At 40.4% G+C, this 26,264-nt stretch overlaps 1 protein-coding gene across 4 annotated transcripts in view; it reads right to left on the bottom strand.

Annotated features, from left to right (window-relative positions):
* PACRG (parkin coregulated) overlaps positions 1–26,264 on the bottom strand; it is a 473,656-nt gene that overhangs the window by 170,133 nt on the left and 277,259 nt on the right. For all 4 annotated transcript variants that reach the window (XM_039529627.1, XM_039529624.1, XM_039529626.1 and 1 more), the window contains exon 4: positions 12,258–12,429. In XM_039529627.1, coding sequence (XP_039385561.1) covers positions 12,258–12,429 — 172 coding nt within the window. The remainder of the gene's footprint in view (positions 1–12,257; positions 12,430–26,264) is intronic.

The following is a 26,264-nucleotide window of genomic DNA, read 5'->3' on the forward strand; positions in this document are numbered from 1 at the left end:
AGAACTGAAGGATATGTGGAAGTGCTAGCAGCATTATATAGAGCCATGATGTCAATCTTAAAATGTCTGCAACCAGGCTTCTGTGAAAGTGTTTGGACGAGACTCACTATATACTCCTCAAGGAGCTGAAGAAAATGTAAGCTATCAAAAATACTCTTATTGAGAAAGCAACCTATCTATTGTCTCGTGTTCTTGGAATCTGCTGAACAAGGTGGGACCCTTTCAGCTCTCAACAAAGCAAATAAGTCAATGACCAGTCTATTCTGACTGCTTGATAGTTAAAAAACATCCTTCCATTTCCTAATTGCTACTTAGAGGACTCCATTCCCCTAATGGTAGGTAGCTTCTTTCTGCTCAGCACGCCTGCACTGTACTAATTTGATTGTGGGATTCTGCTGAGCAGCAATTTTAAGAAGAAAGAAAGAACGAACTGTTTCCCATGTGTTTGTGGGATGGGTTACAATGAATTGTATTGTCCTATAATTGAAGATGGATGTAGTGCTATTTGACTGACTGACTTGTGCTTTGGCTGCACTTTTCTTCAGAAGGAGCTGCTCTGATACTACAGTGATAAGAACATAGATTAAGGGAGTTCCTATAATCTTTCCCATGGAAATACCTCAGTCTATGGATCCATACTTAAACTATGTAAATGTTACAGGTTTTCCAACCTTTGTAAAACACTTTGGATTGTGCTACTTATCTAGTTAAGTTAGTTTTACTTCAGAAAATTTTGTAAGTGTTTTAATGAATCCCTCATGATTAACAATTTTTCTGAAGCTTACAATAACTGAGAAAGCAATATTAAATAAAACAGAAGATAAATATTTGATTTTAAAATGAATAAGCCCAATTTTTCCTCCTCTACTTTTAAAGCACAGTAATAGATATATCTGGATTTTTAAAGTACGTTTGCAACACTCTTTCTTTTTAGGGGGTATTTTCCAGTACTGCTACTTATTAAAATGAGTAAAAACCAACAAACAAAAAACCAACAACCCTGAGTTCAATATATAACAAAACAATTCACTGCAAATTTTCAGGGAAAATTTTCATTCATTACACTTTATTACCAGTGGCTGCAAGTTCAGAATTTTCAAATTCTCCATTAATCTAGTATTCATTTATTTGTTCTAAGAATTGTAAAGCTGAAATTTGTTCCAAAATATATATATGGTTTTTTCTGTGTGTGTGGGGGATGGGATTGGTTTTGTTTTGTTTAACTCACAGCTTGGCTAGATAAAAGCAATGCAGTTTGTTCATTCCCTTCTAGAAATTGTTTTCCATTGTTCAACTCTTTTCTTTTTCCTTGAGCAATAGTTCCAACATCTGGGCGATAAAGATCTGGGAGACATCTATGTTGACATTTTGTTGTTGTCTGGCACTTTGGAGGCTCCTGTACCTCCTGTGTCAGTCTCGGATGTCAGATATTGTAAAATTCATAATGTCATTTTCTTTGGTATTAATAGGCTTCGTACACAAGGGAATGCAGCTAACATTCCCCCGCCCCTCCACCCCCCACACACTATAGAGTGGATCCTCTTGGAGATCTATTTTTAATATATCAGACTAGATGTTTTTAATAAAGTTGATCAGGTTAGAACCCTTTTTTCCAGATAGAATATTGAGAACCCAGACATTGAAGAATTGAATTGGATTCTCCAATTTTCTATTTTCCTCTCAAAACATAACAAATTTGGTTATTTTTGATATTTTTAAGTATTTTAATAATTTGCTTCTTATTGCTTTGAGCTTAACTTTCCTCAGTTTAAAGCCACTTTCCAAAGGCACTTACCTGAGAATCCATATTAAAAAGCTTGTGCTGACAATTTCCATTTTGTTTTCCTGCCTGTTGTAATAATTGGGCCTACAAATTTACCCTAATTGTGAGCTCAACTATAAAAAATAAGTAAAATTTCATAAAATGTCACAGTAACCTATGTTGATTGAGAAAAGGTACAAAGGGAGAAAAAAAATTTGTCCTAACAAAAAGGCCTATAATAGAACACAAACTGTTAAAAATCATTCCTTGTAATCAAAAGGAGTTAAGAACCAAAAATGAATGAACTAAAATTGGTATGTCAAATTTTAGGCCTAATTGATGAATAAAGTAACAAGTGAATGGACCATTCCTCCCACCACTCCTCTTTTGGGGTTCACAAAAAGAGATTTTCAGGGAAAAACATGGATGAAGGCTACTACAATACTGTCTAACTAAAAGACAAACAAAGGGGAAGGAGAGGGCTTCTCTGTCATAGCTGTCACCCTCCCCATCTCCTGGGACACTGGACCGTCTTCATCCCAAACCTGAATGATGTGCTGACCAGACCAGACCAGACCAGAGAGAGAAAGGTAGATATCACCACCTCCACTAGATTCATTTGAATCTCAACCATCTCCTGGAATGTGAGACTTTGGGCAGGTCTACACTAAGGGCGGGGGTTGAACTAGGGTACGCAAGTTCAGCTACGTGAATAGCGTAGCTGAACTCGAAGTACCCTAGTTCGAACTACTTACCCGTCCAGATGCCACGGGATCAAAGTCCGCGGCTCCAAGGTCGAATCCACCACTGCCGTTTGCGCGGGAAGTTCGAACTATCGCGTCCAGATTAGACGTGATAGTTCGAACTCCGAGAAGTCGAACTCACCGCGTCGACCCGGCAGGTAAGTGTAGACTAGCCCTTTGTCTCCTCCCACTACCCTGCAGTGTGTTCTTTTCTTTCCCTCTTACTTTCTTTTCTAGCTCTCCTTTTTCCTTCTGTCTAATAAAGTCTTGCTTAGTCAGCCAAGACTGTATCTTTTGTAACCCTGCTGTAAGACTGTGACCAGAAAGGTGGCTAAATGCAATTCCCTAAACAGCCCAATGTTGGCACAAGTGTGCCAGGTCTTGGAGTGGCTGATAAGACCATGTGCTGGGCCTGTGTTTTTCCAGCAGTGAGGTTGCGAGTGCAAGTCAACACAAGAGACAGAAGCTGCATTTTCTACCTTCGCTGTCAAACAAGAGTTTTCTCCTTCTAAAAGCTCTTTCCAGCTAAAGGAAAAGTGAACAAGGGGAATAGTTAAACATAAAAGCCTTATTTAGTACTTTACATTACAAGTGTTCCAATGGCTTTTCCTTCTTTTCTGTACCTTTAATAAAAAAAGTTAAGACTTATAATGGTGTGTTTGCCATCATACTAAGCAGGCTAAAATCACTGTATACCAAATGCTGAACCTTGTTTAAAGCTGTTTAATGTTGGACAGTGGACTGGGTCACGTTAACACTTTTGACTCTTTGGGCCTATGTATTCCATCTAAATTAATACAACAGTTCTCAAGGCCAAAGACTGAAGCCTGTCTCGTTTTGCATTCCTTACCTCCCACATAGTGTTAGAAGCAGCGTTTGTTTTAGCAGATTCTTTGCCTTAAGCAGAGTTCTCCTCTATAAGAGTGGGACAAAATGATGTAGATCAGTTCTCCTGCAGGGTAACGAGCCCACGGAGCAAAAAGAGACTTCTATTGTTGTGGCATACTTAATTTTGTTGATTTTTAAACCTCAAGGACTTACTATCTTAGATATTACAGTCTAACTTCATTAAATAGTGGAAATTCATGAAAAAGTAAAGTTTCAAAAGCAAATGATACATAACCTCTGAAAAATACATTTGCTCATGCTTGCATCTCCTCCTCCACTCATAGCACCTTTCAGCACAAAACACTCACACTAAGGAAGTATGCCAATTTTATATATGAGTAAACTGAGGCACAGAAATGCTAAGGTCACACAGTGAATTATTGACCAAGCTGGGAACAGAATTCGAGCCCTGATCCAGCAAAACACTTAAGCATATGAGTAGTCCCCATTAACTTCAGTTACATACATATCTAATTGCATTGATGGATCAAGGGCTATGATTTCTGACTCTCAGGGTATGTCTACACTGCAATTAGACACTCACGGCTGGCTTGTGACAGCTGACTCAGGCTCATGGGACTCAGGCTACAGGACTGTTTAACTGCAATGTAGACATTCAGGCTTTGGCTGCAGCCCCAGCTCTAGGACCCTCCCACCCTGGAGTCTAAGCTCCAACAGCTTGCAGCTCAAGCCTTGTTAGTAAAAAGTTAGCTGGCATGGGACAGTCATGGGTTTTTAGTTGCAATGTAGATATATCCTCAGTCTCTACCACCAAGACAGTACTCACGTCCCAACAGCAATATCTTGAATGATTTCAATAAGGCAGTTAATCCTTCCCTATTTATTACCTGGATAATCCTTCCAGTAGCATTTCTGTTAACTTTTCAAAAAAAAAACAAGTGTGCTTTATAGCATCCAAAGAGGGCCAGATGTAGGAAGGGGTGTCAACCCCTCCTCTTCCAAAGCTGGGAAAATGTTCATGTACACAAATATTTTAATACAGATAGCAAAATATTGTACAAAGCTAACTTTCCATAAGTTTAAAAAATGATCAATCTTTCTTTGTTCTCCCTCCCTTTTCCATCTGATTTCTTGCTTTCCCCTCTAACTTGCTGATTTTTTTTCCAGTCTTTTTCCATGTTTTCCCTGAGGCTAATCTCTTTTTCCTGATTTGGCCTCCTCCCACCTCCCACATTCATATGTTTCAATGCTTTCTCTCCTCCTCTCCATTTTTGCCCCTATTTTCCTGCAATTACCTCTCCCCCCTTCTATTTCTACCACACAAAGTCCTCTTTCCACTCTATTTCTAACCTCAGTCCTCATAAGTATTAAAGGTTGATTGGATGACACAGTTAATTTGCAGATTTCACCCTCCAAATGTGGGTGAGATGACAGTCAGTTTTGGATGAAGCTTTTCTTATGGAACAGGTCAGGTAATTTTGTAGTGGTTAGAGGATGGAAGTAAATTTAAGATAGGAGGTAATAAGAAAAAACCCCTACAATATCTAGAAATGCTGAAGTAACATTTTCTGAGCTGCAGAATCCAATCTAAACCTGGTAATTGCCAACATACTTTTTTTTCCAGCTATTGGATGTAAATGCTTCAATATTTCAGAATCAGGAAACAAAACAAAAATCAAAGACTTTTGCTCTCTTTGAATGCAAGCCATGTCTTCAAAAAAGAGGACATTTGTTCAGAATTAGTTTTCAATCTCTGATTTTAATAGAGTCAGGATTTTTTTTCTTTAGGACTATAGTTAAACAGAAAGATGTCAATTTATTAAAGGTATAATTTATTGGAGGGTAAAAATGTCCAGTCAAGGAAGGTAGATCTATGAGATTGAGCACATTGCATAAATATGGTTTAAGCTTTCTGTAAAAGAGGGAGGTGTACAATATCACCAAGCTACTCAATAATGTGAAGATATCCAAGGGGAAATAATACTACAGTGCAAATCCACTTTTAGTAGTGGCTAACAGTAATAACTACAGCCTCACATGCTTTATGCAACAGTGACCTTGATTTAATACTAAATTTAAAATAACTATATTATTGCCCGTGAAATGAACCAACATTTTACAAATCAATACAATGGGGAGTCAGAGGAAACAATCACATTAATTCAGAGATCTATGAGGACATTAGAAAGGACTCTGTAGGTCAGACTATGGAGGACTGTTCAGCTCTTTTCTCACATATTTCTCTATATCTAAAACCTATAAAAAGCCATTTTTCCTTAGTGAAATTGAGTTTCAGCAAAGCTTAAGATATCCTTGATCTAGCCTGTCACAGCAGAAATGTTTGAGCATGGTAACACAGCCTCTCAGACTGAAATTCCATGGCTGTTTGAGATGGAACTGGTTTACTTCTACCTCAATCAGCAAGGTTACTCTTCTAAATGAAATTGTGTTGTAGCAGTATTTCCATCTAAGTTACATTTTTAAAGAGCAATATGAATTCTGTTGTACAATAAAATATCTAATACAAAGACTGAGCTTCTCAGGCATTTACAGAACATCTAAAGTGGACTATACATGGGTGCAGTTACTGCTCCTTAAAGTAACAGTCCACGTGCATTACATTTTTGTACATTATTATTCAAATGTTATTTGTAATTTATTCTGGCTAATCTAAGATTTAAAGCAACAACTTTGAAACAGAATAGCTATCAAAAAGGAATTTTACATACTCCTTTAATGATTAGATAGGAATCTAAAACATTAGCTTTCCATTGCTAAGTAAATACTACAATAGCCATCCAGTTTTGTTCTATCCTTGGCTGCCCATGGCCACTAGGGGCCATGATCACCTGATTGTAAATTAGTGCAGCCTCAGGGCAACTGTAACTGAAAATAAGGAAACACAAATATTGCTTAAAGGCAGGTTTGTCCCCCCTCTCTGTGCCAAACACTGGAACAAAGTAATTGAGAATCATGGTTTTTGCAGTACTATTTTAATTATATCCTGAATACATAAATGGATACAAATTGGGAACTCATGTTGGATTCAAAGCTCTCATAGTAAATTTTTGTTTTGGTCAGATGGTCTTTCTAGGGCACAGTCCAGAGATGCGTGAGATCTGGATTGTATTCCTATCTCTGCCACACTTTGTGATCCGAGGCAAGATTAATCTTTTTCTACCTCTCTTTCCCCATCGGTAATATGAAAATCAAAATATTCTCCTGCCTCACAAGTGTGAAGATATTCCACTATGTATTATGCATCAAAACTTGCACAGTAATTCTGCAAGATATTTTTGTGAAATTATTCCAGAGATTCAGGGGACCTAAATTTGGAATGATGAATTTGAGTTTTTCTATCAGATGAAGGGAGAATTATTCCAGTGTGACTTTGTGAAATACATTCTTTATCATCAAACGTAGAGATGGAAAAGACTCATTTGCAGTGCTTGAGTCCTGCTGGAATGCTCTGGGATACTGTTCCACCACTTTTTTGGTGAGTGGGAATGGCACATTATGGCAGTTCCAGTACTTGTGTTCCATCACTTCTTGAGTGAAGCACTCACCCACTGCTCATTTGGTCAACTTGTCCATCTCGTGGCCAACTCAGGAAAATTCCCTGCAGCATATTCTCAAATGCTTGATCCATTTCCAGTCTAAATGATTAATGCAATGGGACTTTCTCCACTTCCCTTGGAAGATAATGAAGGGTCTACAGCCTTCATTTTAGGAAACTTTTCCTGATATTCTTTTAGTTGGATGATATCACTAGTAGGTGTATCTATTTTGAATACCTTTAAATAATTTGTTTTACCTTGTTTTTATACCCATCAAACACTGAACTGTGTCATCCTATTTAGTCACTGCAAGATGATATATATTTTAATCTTTTCTGATTAGTCATTCTTTCTTGTTTTGTATTTCTTCCATGTTGTTGAATTATTGTTATAAAGTGTTATAAAAATATTTTTACAAGGAGTTTGGACAGACCGTCTTTCAAAGGTGTGAAATGATAAAAGGCAATTATATTTGTACCTAATCTGCATTCATCCATATTATTTTAATCCTGTGTCATGCATTAGAGTAATAAATTGATTAAAATTTTTGCTATAACTATCTTGCTTATCTTCAGCCATTGCCTAGCTATACTATTGGAAAGAAATTGTTATGAAGGAAGTGATTTTCATATGCTGATTAATATTTTTCAGCTTGGTTTGTACTAGTCAAAATTATGAACTGTGTTAAGCAAGAACATGTAGGGCAGGAGAAGGATAAATTGCTCTCTAAAAGCATTACAAATATGCTACAGTATTTCTATGCCACATTTTAAATGTCTTTTAGAAAGCAGCCCTTCACTGGTATTCTTCGATACACTTGGGGGAGGGAAAACTTTTTATAAAAGCCTCTATTTATAGACTTTTTTGTCTCTCTCCCACTCCCAAAAATATGCTCTTGCCTAACAATCTTCTTTACCATATTGCCACTGGGGGGAAAAGAGTAAAACACATGGAGTGATCTAGGAGACAGCTGATTAGTCAGATATAACTCACCGATGAGGACACTTGAGAGACTGCAGTGAGTTCAAAAGACAACTAAGTTTATTGTGGAGGTAGCAGCATCACACAAATCTATAGCTGTAACTACAGTACATACTCATAGCAAATTTAAAGTGTATTATAGGTATCTACTCTATTTGTCTGGGAGGACAATGCCCTTTTTGACATTAATGTTGGTATTAATGAAGGAGAAAGCCCTTCTTAGTAGATGATGTATGGACTCCACAATTTTTAAAACTGATAAAAGGAATAAAAATGAAAGTAATGACTGTACATAAATAAAATTGAAAACAAAAAATAAACTAGTATGTTCATGAATGTTTTCAACTTGACGAAATTATGATACTGTTTAAAAGGTTCTCTCAGTCTCACATATATATTTATATGTTGCTATCTCTCTATAAGGCAGAAAATTGTGTAGTAGATTAAGCTATTGTGTAGTCACTTTAAAGCACAGTGGGTCTGCAGTCCCCACAGGATTCTGTTAAGTCCTGACTATGGAGCTTGCAGCCATCATGTTAAGAGTCTCCTTCCTGTAGATGCTTTCACAGTTTCAAGAAGCTTCATGTTTTATTACTAAAAACATACTTGAATGTTTCCTATATTCAAATATATCTTGATAACCAACACCACAATTTTAAATACTTAATAAAAATTTAAAAAATGACAAAACTGCTCACTTAATAGCCTCTCTCCTCAAACAGAGGAACTAAAAGATAATTATGAAAACCCTCTAATTCCTTCAGGAGCCTGAACCACCTTGCACTTAGTTCCTACAGTACTGTGTCACTTTTAAAACGATTGCTCCTGTTGACATTTTGAAATTATATCACCTCAAACAAAATCTATGAGTACATTAAAGTACAGCCAGAGTTTGTTTAATCTTTTTTTTAAAAGGAGAATATTAAGGTGAATAAAAGACCAATCCTGGTCCTTAAAATACACATTTTGATATTATTAGGTCCCAACTAAATGGTCTCCTCTTCTTCTTGTTCCCAGAGTTCTGCTTGACTTAGTTCGTCCTGCAGTATTCTAGAAGTGAATCTACTCCACGGTGGCTCTCTGTTCACCCAGATGCTGAATTAATCTTCTCCACAAAAAAAGCCAGATAACAATTTCATGTTACTGCCTTTCTGACTGAACAATCAAGGTATCATTTTAAGACCGTAGACAAAAGAGAAGCTTCTACTTTCACTCTAAGGCCCTGTCTACATAGAGAAATTCTGAGCTTCCCCACGTAATATACATTTGCTTAACTAACGGTATGTCTACACTATGAAATTAGGTCAATTTTATAGAAGTTGATTTTTAGAAACCAATTTTATACAGTCAATTGTGTATGTCCTCACTAAGCACATTAAGTTGGCGGAGTGCTTCCTCACTATCGTGGCTAGCATCGACATACAGATGCTATCCCACAGTTCCCACAGTCTCCGCTGCCCATTGGAATTCTGGGTTAAGCTCCCAATGCCTGATGGGGAAAAAACATTGTCGCGGGTGGTTTTGGGTATATGTCATCAGGCCTCCCCCCTCCCTCTGTGAAAGCAACGGCATACAATAGTTTCATGCCTTTTTTCCTGGGTTACCCATGCAGATGCCATACCCCGGCAAGCATGGAGCCCACTCAGCTCACCGTCACCATACGTCTCCTGGGTGCTGCTGGCAGAAGTGGTACAGCATTGCTACACAGCAGCAGCTCCTTGCTTTCACGGCAGACAGTGCAGTAGGACTGATAGCTGTTGTATGTCTCCTGGGTGCTCCTGGCAGACCTCAGTGAGGTCGATCGGGGCGCCTGGACAGATATGGCTATCCTCCTCCTAGAGCACTGAATGGCAGCCAGAGACTCCAGGTCATTCTCTTCTTTAAAGTTTTGCCTCATGGAGATTCAGTCCTGCCTGGAATATCATGCAGGCTGGTGGCTTCTGCCTCAGGCTGCTCTCCCAGCCGGCAGCACCGTGCAGTTGCGCCTATCCCTTGCTCCCATGGCTCATGAAGCCTGGACTGTAGTAAGGAGCAGTTCAACTATAGGCTGAGCAAGTGCAGAATGGTGGTAGAATGTGCCTTTGAATGTTCAAAAGCTCACTGGCGATGTTTGCTCACTAGGTCAGACCTCAGCACAACCAACATTTCCATTGTTATTGCTGCTTGCTGTGTGCTCCATAATATCTGTGAGAGTAACAGGGAGACATTTATGGCAGGGTGGGAGGTTGAGGCAAATCGCCTGGTGTCCGATTTTGAGCAGCCAGACACCAGGGCAATTAAAAGAGCACAGCAAGGCGCGCTGCACATCAGAGAGGCTTTGAAAACCAGTTTTATGACTGGCCAGTCATTGGTATGACAGTTGTGTGTGTTTCTCTTTGATGCAAACCCACCCCCTTTGTTGATTTTAATTGCCTGTAAGCCCACCACCCTCCCCAATTCGAAATAAAGTAACTATTGTTTTGAAACCATGCATTCTTTCTTTATTAATTAAAAAAATGAGATAACAGACAAGGTAGCCTAGGTGGGGTGGGGGAGGAGGGAAGGAGAAGGCCACATTGCTTATTGTAGCCACACTAAAAATCAAACTGTTTGAATGACAGCCTTCTGTTGCTTTGGCCATCCTCTGGAGTGGAGTGGCCAAGTGCCCGGAGCCTCCCCTCTCCCCTGCATTCCTGAGCATCTAGGTGAGGAGGCTATGAAACATGGGGAGGAGGGCAGGCGGTTATACAGTGGATGCAGTGGGGGTCTGTGATCTTGTTGGATTTCCTGCAGTTCCAACAGACGCTTCATCATGTCAGTTTGCTCCCCTATTAGCCTCAGCATCGTGTCCTGCCTCCGCTCTTTACACTCACTTAGTTCCTTCCTGGCCTCTGCCACTGAATGCCTGCATGCATGAAGCTGTTCCCTGTCAGTGTGGGTGGACTGCATGAGCTTGGAAAATATGTCATTGCGAGTGCGTTTTTCTCACCTTCTAATCTGTGATAACCTCAGGGATGGAGATGATAGGGGGAGCGTAGAAACATTCTACACTCTACGATTCTGGGGGGACTGTATGGTCACCTGTGCTGCTAAGTGCTGCTGATTTCGTCACACTGACCAAACAGGAAATCAAATTCAAAAGTTCCCGGGGCTTTTCCTGTGTACCTGGTTAGTGCATTGGAGTTCAAAGTGCTGTCCAGAGCGGTAACAATGGAGCACTCTGGGATAGCTCCCGGAGGCCAATACCATCGATTTGCGTCCACACTACTCCAAATTCAACCCAGCAAGGTTGATTTTAGCGCTACTCCCCTTGCCGGGGAGGAGTACAGAAGTCGATTTTAACAGCCCTTTAAGTCGACAGAATGGGGTTGGTTGTGTAGACCCATTCATATGAAAATCGACCCAACCCTGTAGTGTAGACCAGGGCTAAGGGACTAGTTATTGCTCAACATTTCCATGTGGGAGAACTCTGGTTGAGGTCCTGATCCCATCCTCCTATACAGTGGAGACAACAGCTGAGTGAGGAGGGCTGTTTTATTGTTTATTGGCAGTAATGACTTTGGTCAATTAAGGAAAGGTGCTGATGGAATGTCAAAAGAATTTTGGTTGGAAGGTTTAATACAATAAGAATCTTTGCAGAAGTCAAAATGCATGCTAGAAGGTGAAGGATGATGCAGAGGAGTGGTCTGCTCAACTAATAGGCTGAAGAAACAGGAAAGGGCAAAATAAAGAAATGTATACTTAGAAGATGTTGTGTTTACAATGAAATGAGTTTCAACAGCATTCTACCTGAAGCTATATGACTTTCTAACTTTCATACTGCATTTCAGTAAAGATCTGTTTTTGAAACTGTAAACACTTCCAAAAGGAATGTTTTGTAACACAACAAATATTTCAAATGAGGCATCCTTGAGACAAACAGTAGCCCAAATTTAGACATGTTGATGAGGAATGGAGGGAATGAGGGGGAATGGTGTGTATAGGTAGAAGGGGAAGTCTAGTTAATACAAACTGTAAAAAAAAAAATTCCCCAACCTTCTTCTGATATTTTCTCATGTCTTTTGAGAAGAGCTATTTTATAAAATAGATTTATTATATTTATTAAATATATCTAATCAAATAAAAGCTTTATTTCACTTTTCTAAATACCAAGATCCACACTGGAATAAGAAAATACATTCCAGACAGCACATTTCTCTGAGATAGCTACACATATTAGGTGATTGAAGGCACAAGACTTCTGGCCCCATACCTCACAATTTACTCAGGTTTCCAATAATCTCCTAGAAATGCACAACCTGTCATGTTTTATTGCTTAATTAGCTACTTGTCAAAAAGTTACACTATATACATTCATTTCTGGGTTTTTTCTACATACTCACTCACTTTTTATTGGGATAATGAGCTGAGGAATGACTGGAAGAATCTTGTTTCCCCCATGTTCCAGCATGTCATGGATTCCTTGCCGAGCAAAAAACTCATAGGGAAATGTCATTTCACAAAGCCCATCAAAAAAGAGAGGCAGATAGTGATGATAGTCCAGTTTCTCAATCTCCACCTGAGAATGCACACAGAACAAACAAACAAACAGACAGAATGAAGGTGACTGATATACTTTTATGTAGGGTGACCAGATGTCCTGATTTTATCTGGACAGTCCCGATATTCAGGGCTTTGTCTAATATGGGCACCTATTACCCACCTTCCCCATCCTGATTTTTCACATTTTCTATCTGGTCACCCTAACTTCATGCCACATTCACAAGGTGTTTTAATAAGCAATAATAAGGTCAGTGTGTCACAGTAGGATATCACCATCTCTCCAGTATGGGGTTTGGCATGATGCTGAAATTCTTAAGTCCTTAACCACTAGATCTAAAGTGAAGACCTAAGAAGAACCTGCTGCAGGACTCTTTTTGGTACTGTTGCCACTCAAAACCATCTTTTGTCAGTCTTTTCCAGACTCTCATAAAATGCATGTGTCTAAAACCAGTATGTGAATATTCTAGTAAAGTTAGGACCATATTCCATTATCTTTGCTCATGATAAATAGGACCTTACAGCATGTATAGTTCCTCTGATTCCAGTGGGACATCTTATAGAAAAAAGGACTTCTTATTTTGAGTAACAATGGCAAAATCCAGCCTTAATATATTAACTTCAGCTGCAAAATGGATCAAATAAAATCTGATCAATAAAAAAAATCATAATTTTACAGGAATGCAATATATGTACAGTTTACAGTTCCCTAGAATATTGTCCTCATTTTAATTTAGTAAGGGATTAAGAGCAATAACAGTTTAAGAGAAAGTTAGAGAATACTACCTATTTCTGTTGTCCTTTGAATGTGTCTAACGTTTGAGAGTATCCTGGTGGAGCAATAACCTTACCACCTGTGGTCTTTTTAGAAGGAGGTGGTATCCTCTAAAATAATCAGACTTTTCTGCCTTTTATTTCTGTCACCCCATCAGAGGCCTGGTGTTGCAGACTCTCTCTAGCAAAAGGGGACCAGGCTAGAGGCTACATCCCCAGATCTGTTAATGCCATTCTGAGCATAGATAAGAAAGCTGCTTCATCACTGATGCACTTGCTCTCCCCAGAGATGGAGCATATTGCCTTCAAAGTGCTCCTAGGTTCTACTGGCTCATGAAACAACAACAGACTGAGCTTGGAGCTGTGTGTTATTTTTACATATTAAATGGTTGCCATTTCTCTGCTAACAGCTTCCAAAACAGATAACAGGAATGGAATTTCTATTCTGACAGTTTTTAAACAGGATATTAATATATCTACAGTTGTTTGCAGTGTTGTGGCACCCGTGTTGGTCCCGGGATATGAGAGAGACAAGGTAGTCGAGGCAGTATCTTTTATTGGACCAACATCTGTTGGTGGAAGGTACAAACTTGAGCTACACAGAGCTCAGACACCGAAGACCTGACCTGAAGAAGAATGTCTGAGCTCTGTGTACCATGAAAGCTTGTACCTTCTACCATCAGAAGTTTGTCCAATAAAAGGACCACCTACCTTGTCTCTATCTACAGGACATACATCATAATCAACTCTGAATATCTCTACTACAGCAGAAACAGAAAACATTTAAATTAAAAAATGATGGACACTGGCTTTGTTTCCTAAGGACATCCATACTGCTACTGACAGTGCTTCTGAGCTGGCAAAAGTAACATGCTCACCCAGTCCCTGATAACAGAAACCAATAAGAACAGCAAATACAGGCTCCAGGTGTGACATCCAACTCAACTACCAAACTAGCCACTACAGAAGGAACTATTGGGATATATGTAAGAAGTGGTGGTGTAAATAGAAAGCCCTCAAGGTTCAGAGATGGTAGGTATTGAGAGATGACCAACAAGAGGCAGAATAATCCTGACATCTGTCTAGGGGGGCAAGGAATATCCACCTTTCTTCCTAGACATCTTTAATTTTGTGTTTTCTGAACTGGATGTATTAGTTGGTCATTTTTAATACTGGTTGTTATATTTTCATTGCATAATATTTTTTTAAACTGTACAATAGCCACTGCCATAAAACAAAACATTTTGTAATCCTGATCCAGGCCATATAATTAAGGGAAGGACTAGCCTCTCAGGAATACTCCTGTTCATGTTACCTCTACACACTACAGTTACATCAGAAGTATATTTCAGCCTTGAGCAGAGTATGATTTCTGGGTTTAATAAAATACAGCATATGACTTTTGATAAGGATTACAAAACCTCTTCAAAATCATGAACAACAGGAAATATAGATTTATCTCTATCAATCTCAATCTCTCTATTTATCTATGAAGGAGAGATTAGTTGACTGAGATCTTCACTCCTAGTTGGCTCTCAACCTCTCAATGGCTTAGAGCTTAGCACCACTTTGAAAAGAGTTCTGAATTCTGTCTGATTTCTTGATGCATCAGCTGACCAAGCATACAGCCAATATTTCTTGATTTTACAGGCTTGAATGTCCTCCCACAATATGGAAGCCAGAAATATTAATTAAATTCTGCAGTGTGAAACCTTTTGCTTTTGTGTTTATTGTTTAGCTTTGAAAAGTGGCTATTACATATATATGTACTGAGAAAAATGCAAATTTTAGGTTTACGCTCACAAAATCCTTTTTATTGTTATGTCCATCCACAAAAATATTCTGAGTTAAAGCTGCAATTCTTGGCTGAACATGCCCAAAAACTGCCAAGACCTTGTTTCAATTTTGGGTTTCATGAAGAGTCCTCAATAGTTGTTATAAACTTTTTATATACTGGTGGCACTGTATACATTGTAAGATCAGGATAGAAATAGATTACAGTAGCAACCTTACCTCTGAATAGTTGAAGTTTAGGTCAGGCCTTTAATGGTATTTTAATATATTCCAATAAAGAGTGACCACAGTTTATAAACATCTATATTAAAAACCTGCAAATGTTTCATGGAAGATGGATGATGCTTGGAATATTTTACAGATTTAAGTTTTAAAGGAAAAACTCCAAATGAGACAAAAACAATGTAACTAGTTAAAAAAGCAGCTCCTTGGCTCTTCTATCTATTAAATAAGGAAAGCAAGGCAGTTGGACAGAACTCAAGGGACAGAGGTTTGATAATGAAGACCTAAATTGATAAATAAATCATAGGACTTCTTCAATCCATCATACTTAAATTTTATACCACTATAAAGCAACCCTGACATTTAGAAGCTACTGTTTCAGACACACAAACAAGTAGGGCTTACATTCCCATATAGTTTCATAAAATCAATCTCAATTGATTACTTAATGTAATATGTTTTTAGATAGCATTGCCCACAAGTTGGATCTGATTTCCTGGAGACATCATACTCAATGGTGTAGTAATTTTAGTTGCAAGTGGATGTGCTATATTTTATGTGCGCTTCAATGAATGTCTTCATCCAAGCACTGCAAGAACTGGGATGCTGGTCTGAAATGGACATTTTTGTAAGGAAGGGAATAACACCTTTTAAACTCTATTGTTTATTCAGCAATTGCCAGAGTAGACAAAGTTCTAAATTCTACAACCCCCCTCCCCAACATTTAACAACCAGACTATGCAATGCATGATAAAAATGAACAAGCTTCAGCAGAGAAATCTAAAACTCCCTAAAATATCTACAAGTGCTCAGGGAGATGGCATGTATTCCACAAGTGCACAGGTTGGCCAAAAATAGAGATGAGGAGAAGGTGGGTTTATTATACTGCTGGTTCTAGGTCATTTGATCAGATGGATGTGTGTGCGCACTGCTATTAGTTGAGCACTCTGAAAGGGGTCTGTAAGGGAGCCTATAGCGTGGATCTGTGGAATCACACACTGTACCTGACTGTGGTCATACCTGTATGCCAGTGCCAACTATATCATCCAACTTATTACATCATTTATACCATAGTTATCACTTAGTCTATTTTTCTTTATATTCGTTTTGGTAAAATATAGGCAAGAACAGTATAATGATGCTCTTTTCTGCTATTCCCCCCCAAACTTTTATTGTACTTTCCCCTCCAGCTCCATCAATGATTCCCCTAAATAGTAGTGATAGTGCTTGTGTGAGTGTGTGTGAGAGAGAATACATGGGGCAAACAGGAGATGATGGTCACTGTCAATAAAGGTTTACAAAGAACATACTTTATGATAAATGGAGGATCTGAAAGACTTAGCACCTCTCATCTGTCAGATCAGAGCTAGGAGGGAGATTCTATAAGGCCTTGCCATTTATCCAGTTACAAAACCTAGAAGTAATCTCTTATACTATATATTAATTAAACCACTATCTAGGATGTTATCTGAGTTTTTTAATAAACTGCCATTTTAATTTTTTTAAAATGCTGATTTTCACCGAACAGTTAAAAGGAAGACTGACAAAATAATTAAGGGATTATGAATCTCTGCCACTGGTACAGCCTTATTAAGAATACCATTTTAAATAGTCTGTGGGGCTTCCAGAAATTTGGGTATTTTGGGGTCACTGACCTGAAAATCCTTCTTTATGTTCATGCTCCCAATGCAGAATCCCCAAATTTTGCATATCAAAAAAGTGCATAACTGCTCTTTGTTACTCTGAAATATCCTCTGTTGTAATCTGCTCCTTCTGCCCAATTTTTAGTCTTGTGCAAAGCAAGGTTCACTATACCGAGAAGGACAGAGTATGTCGAGCTCTCCAATCTTTTGCTCGTTTCATTTTTTTTGTTTTTGTTTTTAACATAGTTGAGGCAGGGCAGATAGTCGAAGATACAAAATGTCTGATCCAAATATAGCTTAAATTACCCATAAGTACTTTGGGTAGTTGGCAAACTGTAAGAGATCTGCCAGATGCTTTAGCATTCTGCCTGTTCCTATTATTTAAGCTATACTTATTAAATATTTATTAATTAAACCACTATCTAGGATGTTATCTGAGTTTATTAAAAAAATGCAGTGGAAATGTAGTAGGGACACACCCACTTGCAGTTACATGCAGGCTCTCTAAGCACCAGCCTCGGACCCCAGAAAGATACCATTCTGCCCTGGTCAAATATGGCCAGTATATGGGTTTAATATCTGGTTCACCTCTCCCTCAACGTGAAGAAGACCGTGCACACTTGTGGTAACCAAGCTGAGATTTTCCCTAGACATCTTAAACACACACTGGTTTAGATTAAAACAAAATAAGTTTATTAACTACAAAAGGATAGGTTTTAAGTGATTATAAGTGATAGCAAACAGCTCAAAGCAGATTACCTAGTAAATAAAACCACAAATTGAGCTTAACATACTAGATAGGTAGGATATGAATTAGCAATTTCTCAGCCTGAGTGATAAGAATCTGCCAGCCTGCTTAAAGCACAAGCTGCCTTTGATTTGCATCTTGGGTTTCCCAGGTTTTCGTACACAGGCTAGAAATCCCTTCAGCCTGGAACCATCACTTCCCCCAGTTCAGTCTTTGTTCCTCAGGTGTTTCCAGGTGTTGTTGTAGGGACAGTGAGGTACCATCATGATGTCATTTCCCCTTGTTATATCTTCTTCCCCTTACTGGAAAGCTCTTTTGCTGTGACCTGGGTTAAACAGTTCTCATTGTGTAGTGCTATCTCTGAGAGGCTTCTACTGTACTCAGTCCCTGGGGTAATCCTGGTGCTTGTGTGCATTTCCTCAATAAGCCATTAACATTGTTTGGCCTTTTTACTGTTGTACCTGAAAGGCTGCTTGTGGGTGTTTTCAACCTCGCAACATGTTTCAGTAACACACACATAGCCAAACTTCATAACTTCACATACGATGATAGCACATACAACCCAATGAGATACGAATGTCTAGCATATCTAGACAGTTAGAATGATACCTCACAAAGCATACTTTGTGCAAAACATATCCTATTTATAGGACAGTGGTGAATAAGGAGGTGCCAGGGTGTCACAACACCATCAATCTCCACGCAAGAAAAAAAAAAGACAAATACTTTGACTTTGATTTCTAAGTTAATGGTCTCCCATTTAAATGTTATATCATCCTGCAAAATGCCATGTTTGGGCAGTGCAAACACAGACATAAAGGTCAAAGAATATCTTGCTACTAAGATTTGTGTTCATTCAGATGTCCTTCTTACATTGATTTAGGGCAGGTCTACACTACTGCCGGGATTGATGCTCTGAGATCCATCCACTGCAGCAGATCGCTCTCCAGTTGACCCCTGTACTCTACTCACGATGAGAAAAGTAAAGTAAGTTGATGGGGGAGTTTCTCCCATTGACTCCCCGTGGTGTAGACCCCGCGGTAACTCAACCTAAGGTATGTCTACTCTAGCTACGTTATTCACGTAGCTGGAGTTGCATAGTGTAGGTCAACTTACCACAGTAGTCTAGACATAGCCTTAATGCGGCAAACATTAATTTCCCCTTTTCTCCAGGATTAAATCTCACTCCTTAGCAATTATAGTGAGTATTTGTTTGTTGTTGGTTTTAATTGAAATGTGAATTTTGGTGCTTGTGAATGGTGCCTGAACTTTTCAAAAAGTCAAAGATGGAGACATTTTTTAAACACCATAACTTTCAAGCTCCTTTTCTGATTTTTTTCCAAACTTCCCTGAAAAATTCTGGCTGTGAAAAAATTGAGCATGTGAATTTTCAGGGGCATTAGTTCCTTAATGGGAGTAGATTTGAAATTTGGGCTTATAATGGGAAACTAGTTTTAACCTCATCTATGGAATAGCTACTGCTGACCCACAGTATCTTTTCACTATAGGGCAAGTGCAATTTCAAACATAGTAGCTTTGCATGTCATTTTTATTCTTCACATCTCTATTCTGACTGCTATACTCCATAGCTTTAGTCCTCTCCCATTTCCCAACCAGAAATATTCTCCTACATTTTAATCTCCATTCACTCACATTTTAACACAATGTATAGCCTCAGTGCATAAATTCACCCACTGCTGAGTTTTATTTTGAATTATCTCTAGTATCTTATTTAATGTATTGTCAAAAAAAAAAGGAAGTAGACACACCTATAGCTTATAACAAAATATCTACTGTAAAGCACAACAGAAAGCTATGGGCACTAAAGGAAACATTAACAATGGAAAGAGGGAAAGATTATTTAGGGACTCCAACGGTAATCCTTACAACAGAAGCCAAGATGAATTTAGAATCTTTTCAACATACCGCAGAGGCATTAATGTTCTGAAAAGTAGAACAAAAGCAAATATCTGTCTTTCATAATTAAATAAAATGAAGCAACATAACTCTGTCCATTGTGTGTTACTGTCCTGGCAGAAGTAGCTCTGATATACCCTCCAAGTATTAATTCATCAAAAATATAACATTAAAAACTTGCTAAAGCCATCATTTTAAATCTAATTTATAACTATGGGGTTACTTGCAAAAGAGATAATGCGAGAGCTGAATGACCTGACCTTTTCAGATAGCTTTTCCTTACAGAATTAAACAAGATGATTCCCCCTCCCCACAATCTGTTTATAAAGTATGATATCACAAAAAAATAAAGTGGTTGGGAAATGTTAGGGAGAGAAACTGTTTTGCTAGATTTTATAGAATAGGACAGAACATAATTTAGTTCTGTATACTATTTTCCATGCTCATGATCACTCAGTGCACTTTTTAAAAAGAGGTGGAACACAGTGACATTTAATCCTAAAAACAACAAGGAGGAGAATATGACCAGGATCTGCACTGGAAAACTGAAAAATTTTTAGTTCCTTTTTTCTCTGTGCCCTGTCAATTCCCCAGCTACTGCTCCCACTCACAGAAGGAGGCTTCACCCATATCTACCCTGCAAAATGAGGCAACACAACCCCAGCCTGATTGTTCCTGCTTGCCTTATTTTGCTGCTGCCTTATCTCCCAGCTGAAATGGCTGCCAAATCCATGCTGGTTTCATCTCCAACCGTAGGTTAACAGTTCCAGTGCAACCCACCTAATTTCTCCTGTTTTTTTGACCTGAGGCATATAAATAGACCATTTTAGTCAGTGTTTTTTAAAAATCGGGTTGTGTTGCAATCGATTTGCACAAGGTAATACCCAAAACAACTGAAACAGTTACTTACTATAACTGTGGTTCTTTGAGATGTGATGCAGAGGTATATTCCACTTAGAAGCATAGAAGATTAGGGTTGGAAGAGACCTCAGGAGGTCTTCTAGTCCAATCCCCTGCTCAAAGTAGGACCAGCACCAACTAAATCATCCCAGCCAGGGCTTTGTCAAGCGGGCCTTTAAAACCTCTAAGGATGGAGATTCCACCACCTCCTTAGGTAACCCATTCCAGTGCTTCACCACCCTCCTAGTGAAATAGTGTTTCCTAATATCCAACCTAGACCTCCCCCACTGCAACTTGAGACCATTGCTTCTTGTTCTGTCATCTGCCACCACTGAGAACACCCCCTTCAGGTAGTTGAAGACTGCTATCAAATCCCCCCTCACTCTTCTCTTCTGTGGACTAAATATGCCATTGGCCTTCTTGGCAATGATGGCACACTGTTAACTCATATCCAGTGTCTCAACCACTGCAATCTCCAGGTCCTTTTCTGCAGAACTGCTGCTTAGCCAGTCGGTCCCCAGCCCATAGTGGTGCATGGGATTCTTCCTTCTGGAGGACCAAGTCACAAAGAGGAGGCTGCAGTTCCTGGAGAGAGAGGGACCCACAGGGTGAGAATGTACAACAGGTAGGGACACCTCCAAAGGAGGGAAGCACCTGCCAGAGCTAATCCCCAGGACAGCCAGGCAGAGACGCCATGAGCAGTGAGTGGACCCTGTGACAATGATGATGATCTTGATCTGATCTGCTTTCAGCTTCAGGATAACCTGTGGAATGATCAGGATCAGAGGAAAAGCACACAAGAGAACCAAATGCCAGTTGAGATGAAAGGCATCGGTCACGGAGCCTGGGCCGAGGCTCCCTTGAGAGCAGAACAGATGGTACTTCCTGTTGTCTCTCGTAGCAAAACAGATTGATCGTCAGGATGCCCTAAGTTGCAAAGATGACTCTCACAACACTTGTTTTTGGGATCACTCGTGACTCAGGGGGAAAAAAGCTTGCTGAGATAGTCCCCAAGATGATTCCGGACCCTGGGCAAGCGATCAGCTATAGGATTGATATGCTCCTCAATGCACAACTGCCACAGCCTGATTGCCTTCTGGCAGAGAACCGTAGTGTGTGCTCCCCCTTGCCTGTTCACATAATACTTACTGACAGTACCACTGCAATATATGTGAACCACTAAGCCCCTGATGTGGTCCAGAAAGTCCTCCCTACTCTGACCACAGAACCTGAACTTTCAGGGATCCCCGATGTGTTCTCCAGACTATCAGGGAGGCATCAGTGACAACAGTCCTGATTGATAAGGGCTGGGCAAATGAAATGCCCTGATCAGCAGAGGCAGATGGACCAATGTGTGCAAGGTTGTGATGAGTTGGATGGTAAACTGTCCTGCACCACATTTGAAGAGGATGAAGACACAATTTTGCAAACTGTTCCACTTGCATGCAAGTGGACATGTGGCCCTACAGCCTCAGGTGTGTCTAAACTGTCAAGGAAGGTTGAGCCCACAAACAGAGGCAAAGTTGGTGAATCATCTGAAAATGGTCAGTTGGAAAAAATGCTCTCAACCTCAGCGTAGTAGGGCCCCAATGAATTTGATTTTCTGAGTGGGAACAAATGCTGATTTTCCAGTGTTTAGGATGAGATCCCAACAATCGAGTAAGTGCAGTGTAATGTGTACATAAGAAAGTACTTCTTCTCGGGACCTGATACAGGAAGATAGGGATTCTTCTTTCTGGAGGTATGCTGTCACTACGACCACACATCTGGTAAAAACATGGTGGGAAGAAGAAGAGAGGCCAAAAGGTAGCACTGTGTACTGAAAATGCTGATTCGCCATGAGAAAGCAGAGGAATTTTTTGTGGTGTGGCAAAATTGCCACATGAAAATAAGCATCCTGAAGGTCCAAAGCAGCAAACTACTCAATGATGTCTTGGCTACTAAGCAGATATATGACTGAAATTCCTCCTTGGAGGTTTCAAGCAGTTGGTCTGTAAATTTAGACATTGCTGTCCAATTCACAAAGTTAGGTGTGGACAACAACATGCTTGCTGGTTTGCAATCTGTATTTGCAGGGCAGAGGTGGAATAGCTCTTTCTTCCCGTTAAATCCATCCTCTGAGTCCTTGTCCTTAAGAGTGAACTTAAATCTGCCCTGCTGAGCTCCATTGTTCACCATGGTTATGATCAAGGAAATAGGGTCTGGGGTGGGGAGAGTAAAAGCCCTCAAATCTCTGCACTGGTGCAAAATAGCATTTCTCCAAACACTTTGCAGTAGGCAGCACCAAAGCTGGCATGCTCCAAAGAACTTTTGAGTGGCAGATGGCTGCAGGATGACCAAGAACTTAAAGGTATTCTCCTGCAGGATCTCTGCCTGTGCCCAGGGAAGCAATTAATCTGACTCATCTGTCAACCAAAACAGCACCACCAGCACAGAGTATGTCTCGGTTGGTTCTGGTGCCAAGAGCAGCAGCAGCCTGGAAGTCATTTGTGGCACCAACACAGCTGGCAGTGTTGAAATGGAGGGCAGGGAGTGTCACCACAGTAACACTGGTGGCACAAAATGCAGCAGTGCTGAGGAGTTTCCTGCTGCTGAAGAGGTCCCTTATATGAGCCTGGCACCAGCCCCACTTCTACAGCAGGGAAACATCAGACTCAATGGTTCAGCAGCCCACCCAGACAGCTGGGCTGTAAATGATGTAGCCTTGGTGAAGTCCTGGACCAAGGGAGAGGTCAGGATGGAAAGGAAGAGGAAGTCTGTTGCCATGTGGTATGCCACTAGCATGGACATAGCTCATGCCAGCATTAACCTTGTTGGTACCAGACTCAATGGACTCCCTGAGGCTGGAACCAGAGTCAATGGTGCGAGATCTGATCTCCCGAGGCAGCACAGGAAAGTGGTTGGAAAGACTTGTTCCATCCCATGTGCCAGCAGTAACACCATGCCAGTCCATACTTTTCTTGGAGGAGGCAGAAAAGTCTCGGAGACCTGGAATTGTCTTGATTGGTCTTATGCAACCTTTTCCTTGGTGCACTTGATGGAAAGAGGTTCCTCCGTCTCTTCGAAAAGGTAGCAGCTCTGACAATAGCACTTTCTGAACCCAAGGGTGAACTCTGATCGGATGTAGGTCTCAGTGCCGACGCAGACCGCATGGGTGAAGGTCCCTAGCCACCTGAGTGCGCTTTGTGAATCACTTGTAAATTGAATACTGCTCTTTGATGTCGGCCTTATCCAAATACAGCAAACACCCCCACAAGATGGACAATGTTTGAACCCTGGTGAGGTCATCACCAGGGAAATACTTAACTACTAACACTAAAGATATTAACTAACTATATATAATTAGAGAAAGTCACTAAAAGAGAAAGATTGTGAGGTTAAGAACCACACAGAGCTCCGACTCCAGTCACAGGCAGTAAGAAGGAACTAGGGGTCGGAAGCTGGCGGGGAAGGGTGTCGAGAAAGCACTGCCTCATATAGCCAAGGGAGGGACTATGGCCATGAGGTACAAGTGCTGCCTCCTACAGGTACTATCAGGCAAACTTCTCTGCTCTGGTGTGCTGGACACACACACACCCACCCACCCCTCTCTAGGTGGAATACACTACTGCATCGACTTTAAGAACTAACCAAAACAAACCCTCCAGTAAAGATAGCAGTGTTATCAATCATAGAAATCACAAGCATATAGCACTTTGCATATTGTGGATCTCCAGTTGCATAACAAGGGAATTATATTTCTATGCCGTTAATTCCCAATTCCTATAAGACCTTTCCCTACATTTCTGAACATAATATAGGTGGCAGAACATAATCAGCAATGGTGTAAGCCAGGGGTGGGCAAACTTTTTGGGCCGAGGGCCACATCTGGGTGGGGAAAGTGTATGCAGGGCCGGGGCAGGGAGTTAGGGTGTGGGAGGGAGTGCAGGGTGTGGGAGGGGGTACAGTGTGCAGGAAGGGGTTCAGGACAAGGGATTAGGGCAGAGGAGGGGTGCATCAGGGGCTCAGGGCAGGGAGTTGGGGTGCAGGGTGCAGCAAGGAGCGCAGGGGGTTGGGGTGCAGGAGGGGTTTGGGCTCTGGCCCAGCACCGCTTGCCTCAAGTGGCTCAGGGGTGGCAGCTGCATACACCAGGACAAGGACAGGCTCCCTGCATGCCTGCCCCATCCCCACACCACTCCCTGAAGCACTGTGGCCCCTAGGGGCGGGGGGGCAGAGAGCTCTGCATGCACTGCCCTTGCCTCGCCTCTGTTCCCAGCCAATGGGAGCTGCAGCAGGGGTGGGGGAGGCGGTGCCTGGAGGCAAGGGCAACGCATGGAGCTGTCTGCCCCACAACCTGGGGGCTGCAGGGATATGGTGCTGGTGGCGCTGCGGGCCAGATTCAAAGCCCTGAAGGGCCAGATCCGGCCCGCAGGCCGTAGTTTGCCCACCCCTGGTGTAAGCAGACAACTCCCTTATATCAGGCTTATATCAGGGTTACATTTGATCCTTGATTTTCAAAGGTACTTCACAGTTTATTCATGTTTAAGTTTCTATTAACTCGTGATATTTCAGAGTGTGGGGAAATTAATGATATTTTCTTTATGTCTCATCTGAGAGGTAGAAATTGAATTCTACCACCACCTGTTAAGGTAGTTCTGAATGAGTGTGATCCAATATTTTGTTGTCCTATATTAGGACAAGTTAGTGATATCAGGCTTCACTCTCATTAACTCTAGAATCAAAATAGCTGAGACTACCTGATGTGTAAGATACCCAAGAATACAAAAGTAAAGAAAATCAAGTGGTTGTATTTAACTATTAATTTAGTTAGGCTCCACTGATACTTTCTGACTCAATGGTTTTCTCTAGGGCATGTGAAATATTTCTAATATGACAAATGATTATGGATCACACTTAAATGATTTGCTTTCTATTAATTGATGAAAGGCAGTAATGGCAGCCAGATGTACCCTCAGAAAAAAGTGTTCTGTAAACATAACTGATAAATGTGGAATGTGCTCAAGAATTGTTTATGTGAAGGAAGTAATGGAGATACACTTATCTCACTGACAGACAAAAACCCATCTTCCCTACTTCAGATTGCATGCTTTTCTATTCATATCCTTCTAGGTGCTAAAAAAGCTTCAAACACCTCAAACATACACAGTTGCTTCATCTCTGCTCTTTTATAAGACATGTTAACATGTCATAAGAAATCCACAGGCACAATAAATGAGAATTTTTAGACCGCGATATAAATGGTGATGCACATGACTTAAATAAATGCTTCATTGCTTACCCCCATTTTACTAAACCCTGACCCCCAGTGTGATGGGTTGGGTCACAAAAACTCTCTCAAGACTGTCATTAGATGTGCTGGGATACCACCGAGAGCAAACCCCCCTGCCAGAGAAGGCTTCCCTCCACTCCCGTCTCGCTGAGTTAAACACTCCAGTCAGCTACAGCACAGACCAAGAGGTTGGGCAATGTCCCCATGCAGTACACAGAAATTAAGTTTCACTTAGCCCAGGGGCTTCTCAGTTAACAGGGACTTTCCTAGCACCCAGTATTCAGTCTTTCTGGGAGCCTAAACCCCAAATCAATCCATTTTACTCTGTATAAAGCTTATACAGGGTAAACTCATAAATGGTCTGCCCTCTATAACACTGATAGAGAGATATGCACAGTTGTTTGCTCCCCCAGATATTACTTTCTTACTCTGGGTTAATTAATAAGCAAAGTGATTTTATTAAGTATAAAAAGTAGGATTTAAGTGCTTCCAAGTAATAACAGACAGAACAAAGTAAGTTACCAAGCAAAATAAAACAAAACATGCAAGTCTAAGCCTAATACAGTAGGAAACTGAATACAGGTAAA

This window comes from Mauremys reevesii, linkage group 3 (assembly GCF_016161935.1).
Source record: "Mauremys reevesii isolate NIE-2019 linkage group 3, ASM1616193v1, whole genome shotgun sequence".
In the NCBI taxonomy this organism is placed as follows: Eukaryota; Metazoa; Chordata; order Testudines; family Geoemydidae; genus Mauremys; species Mauremys reevesii.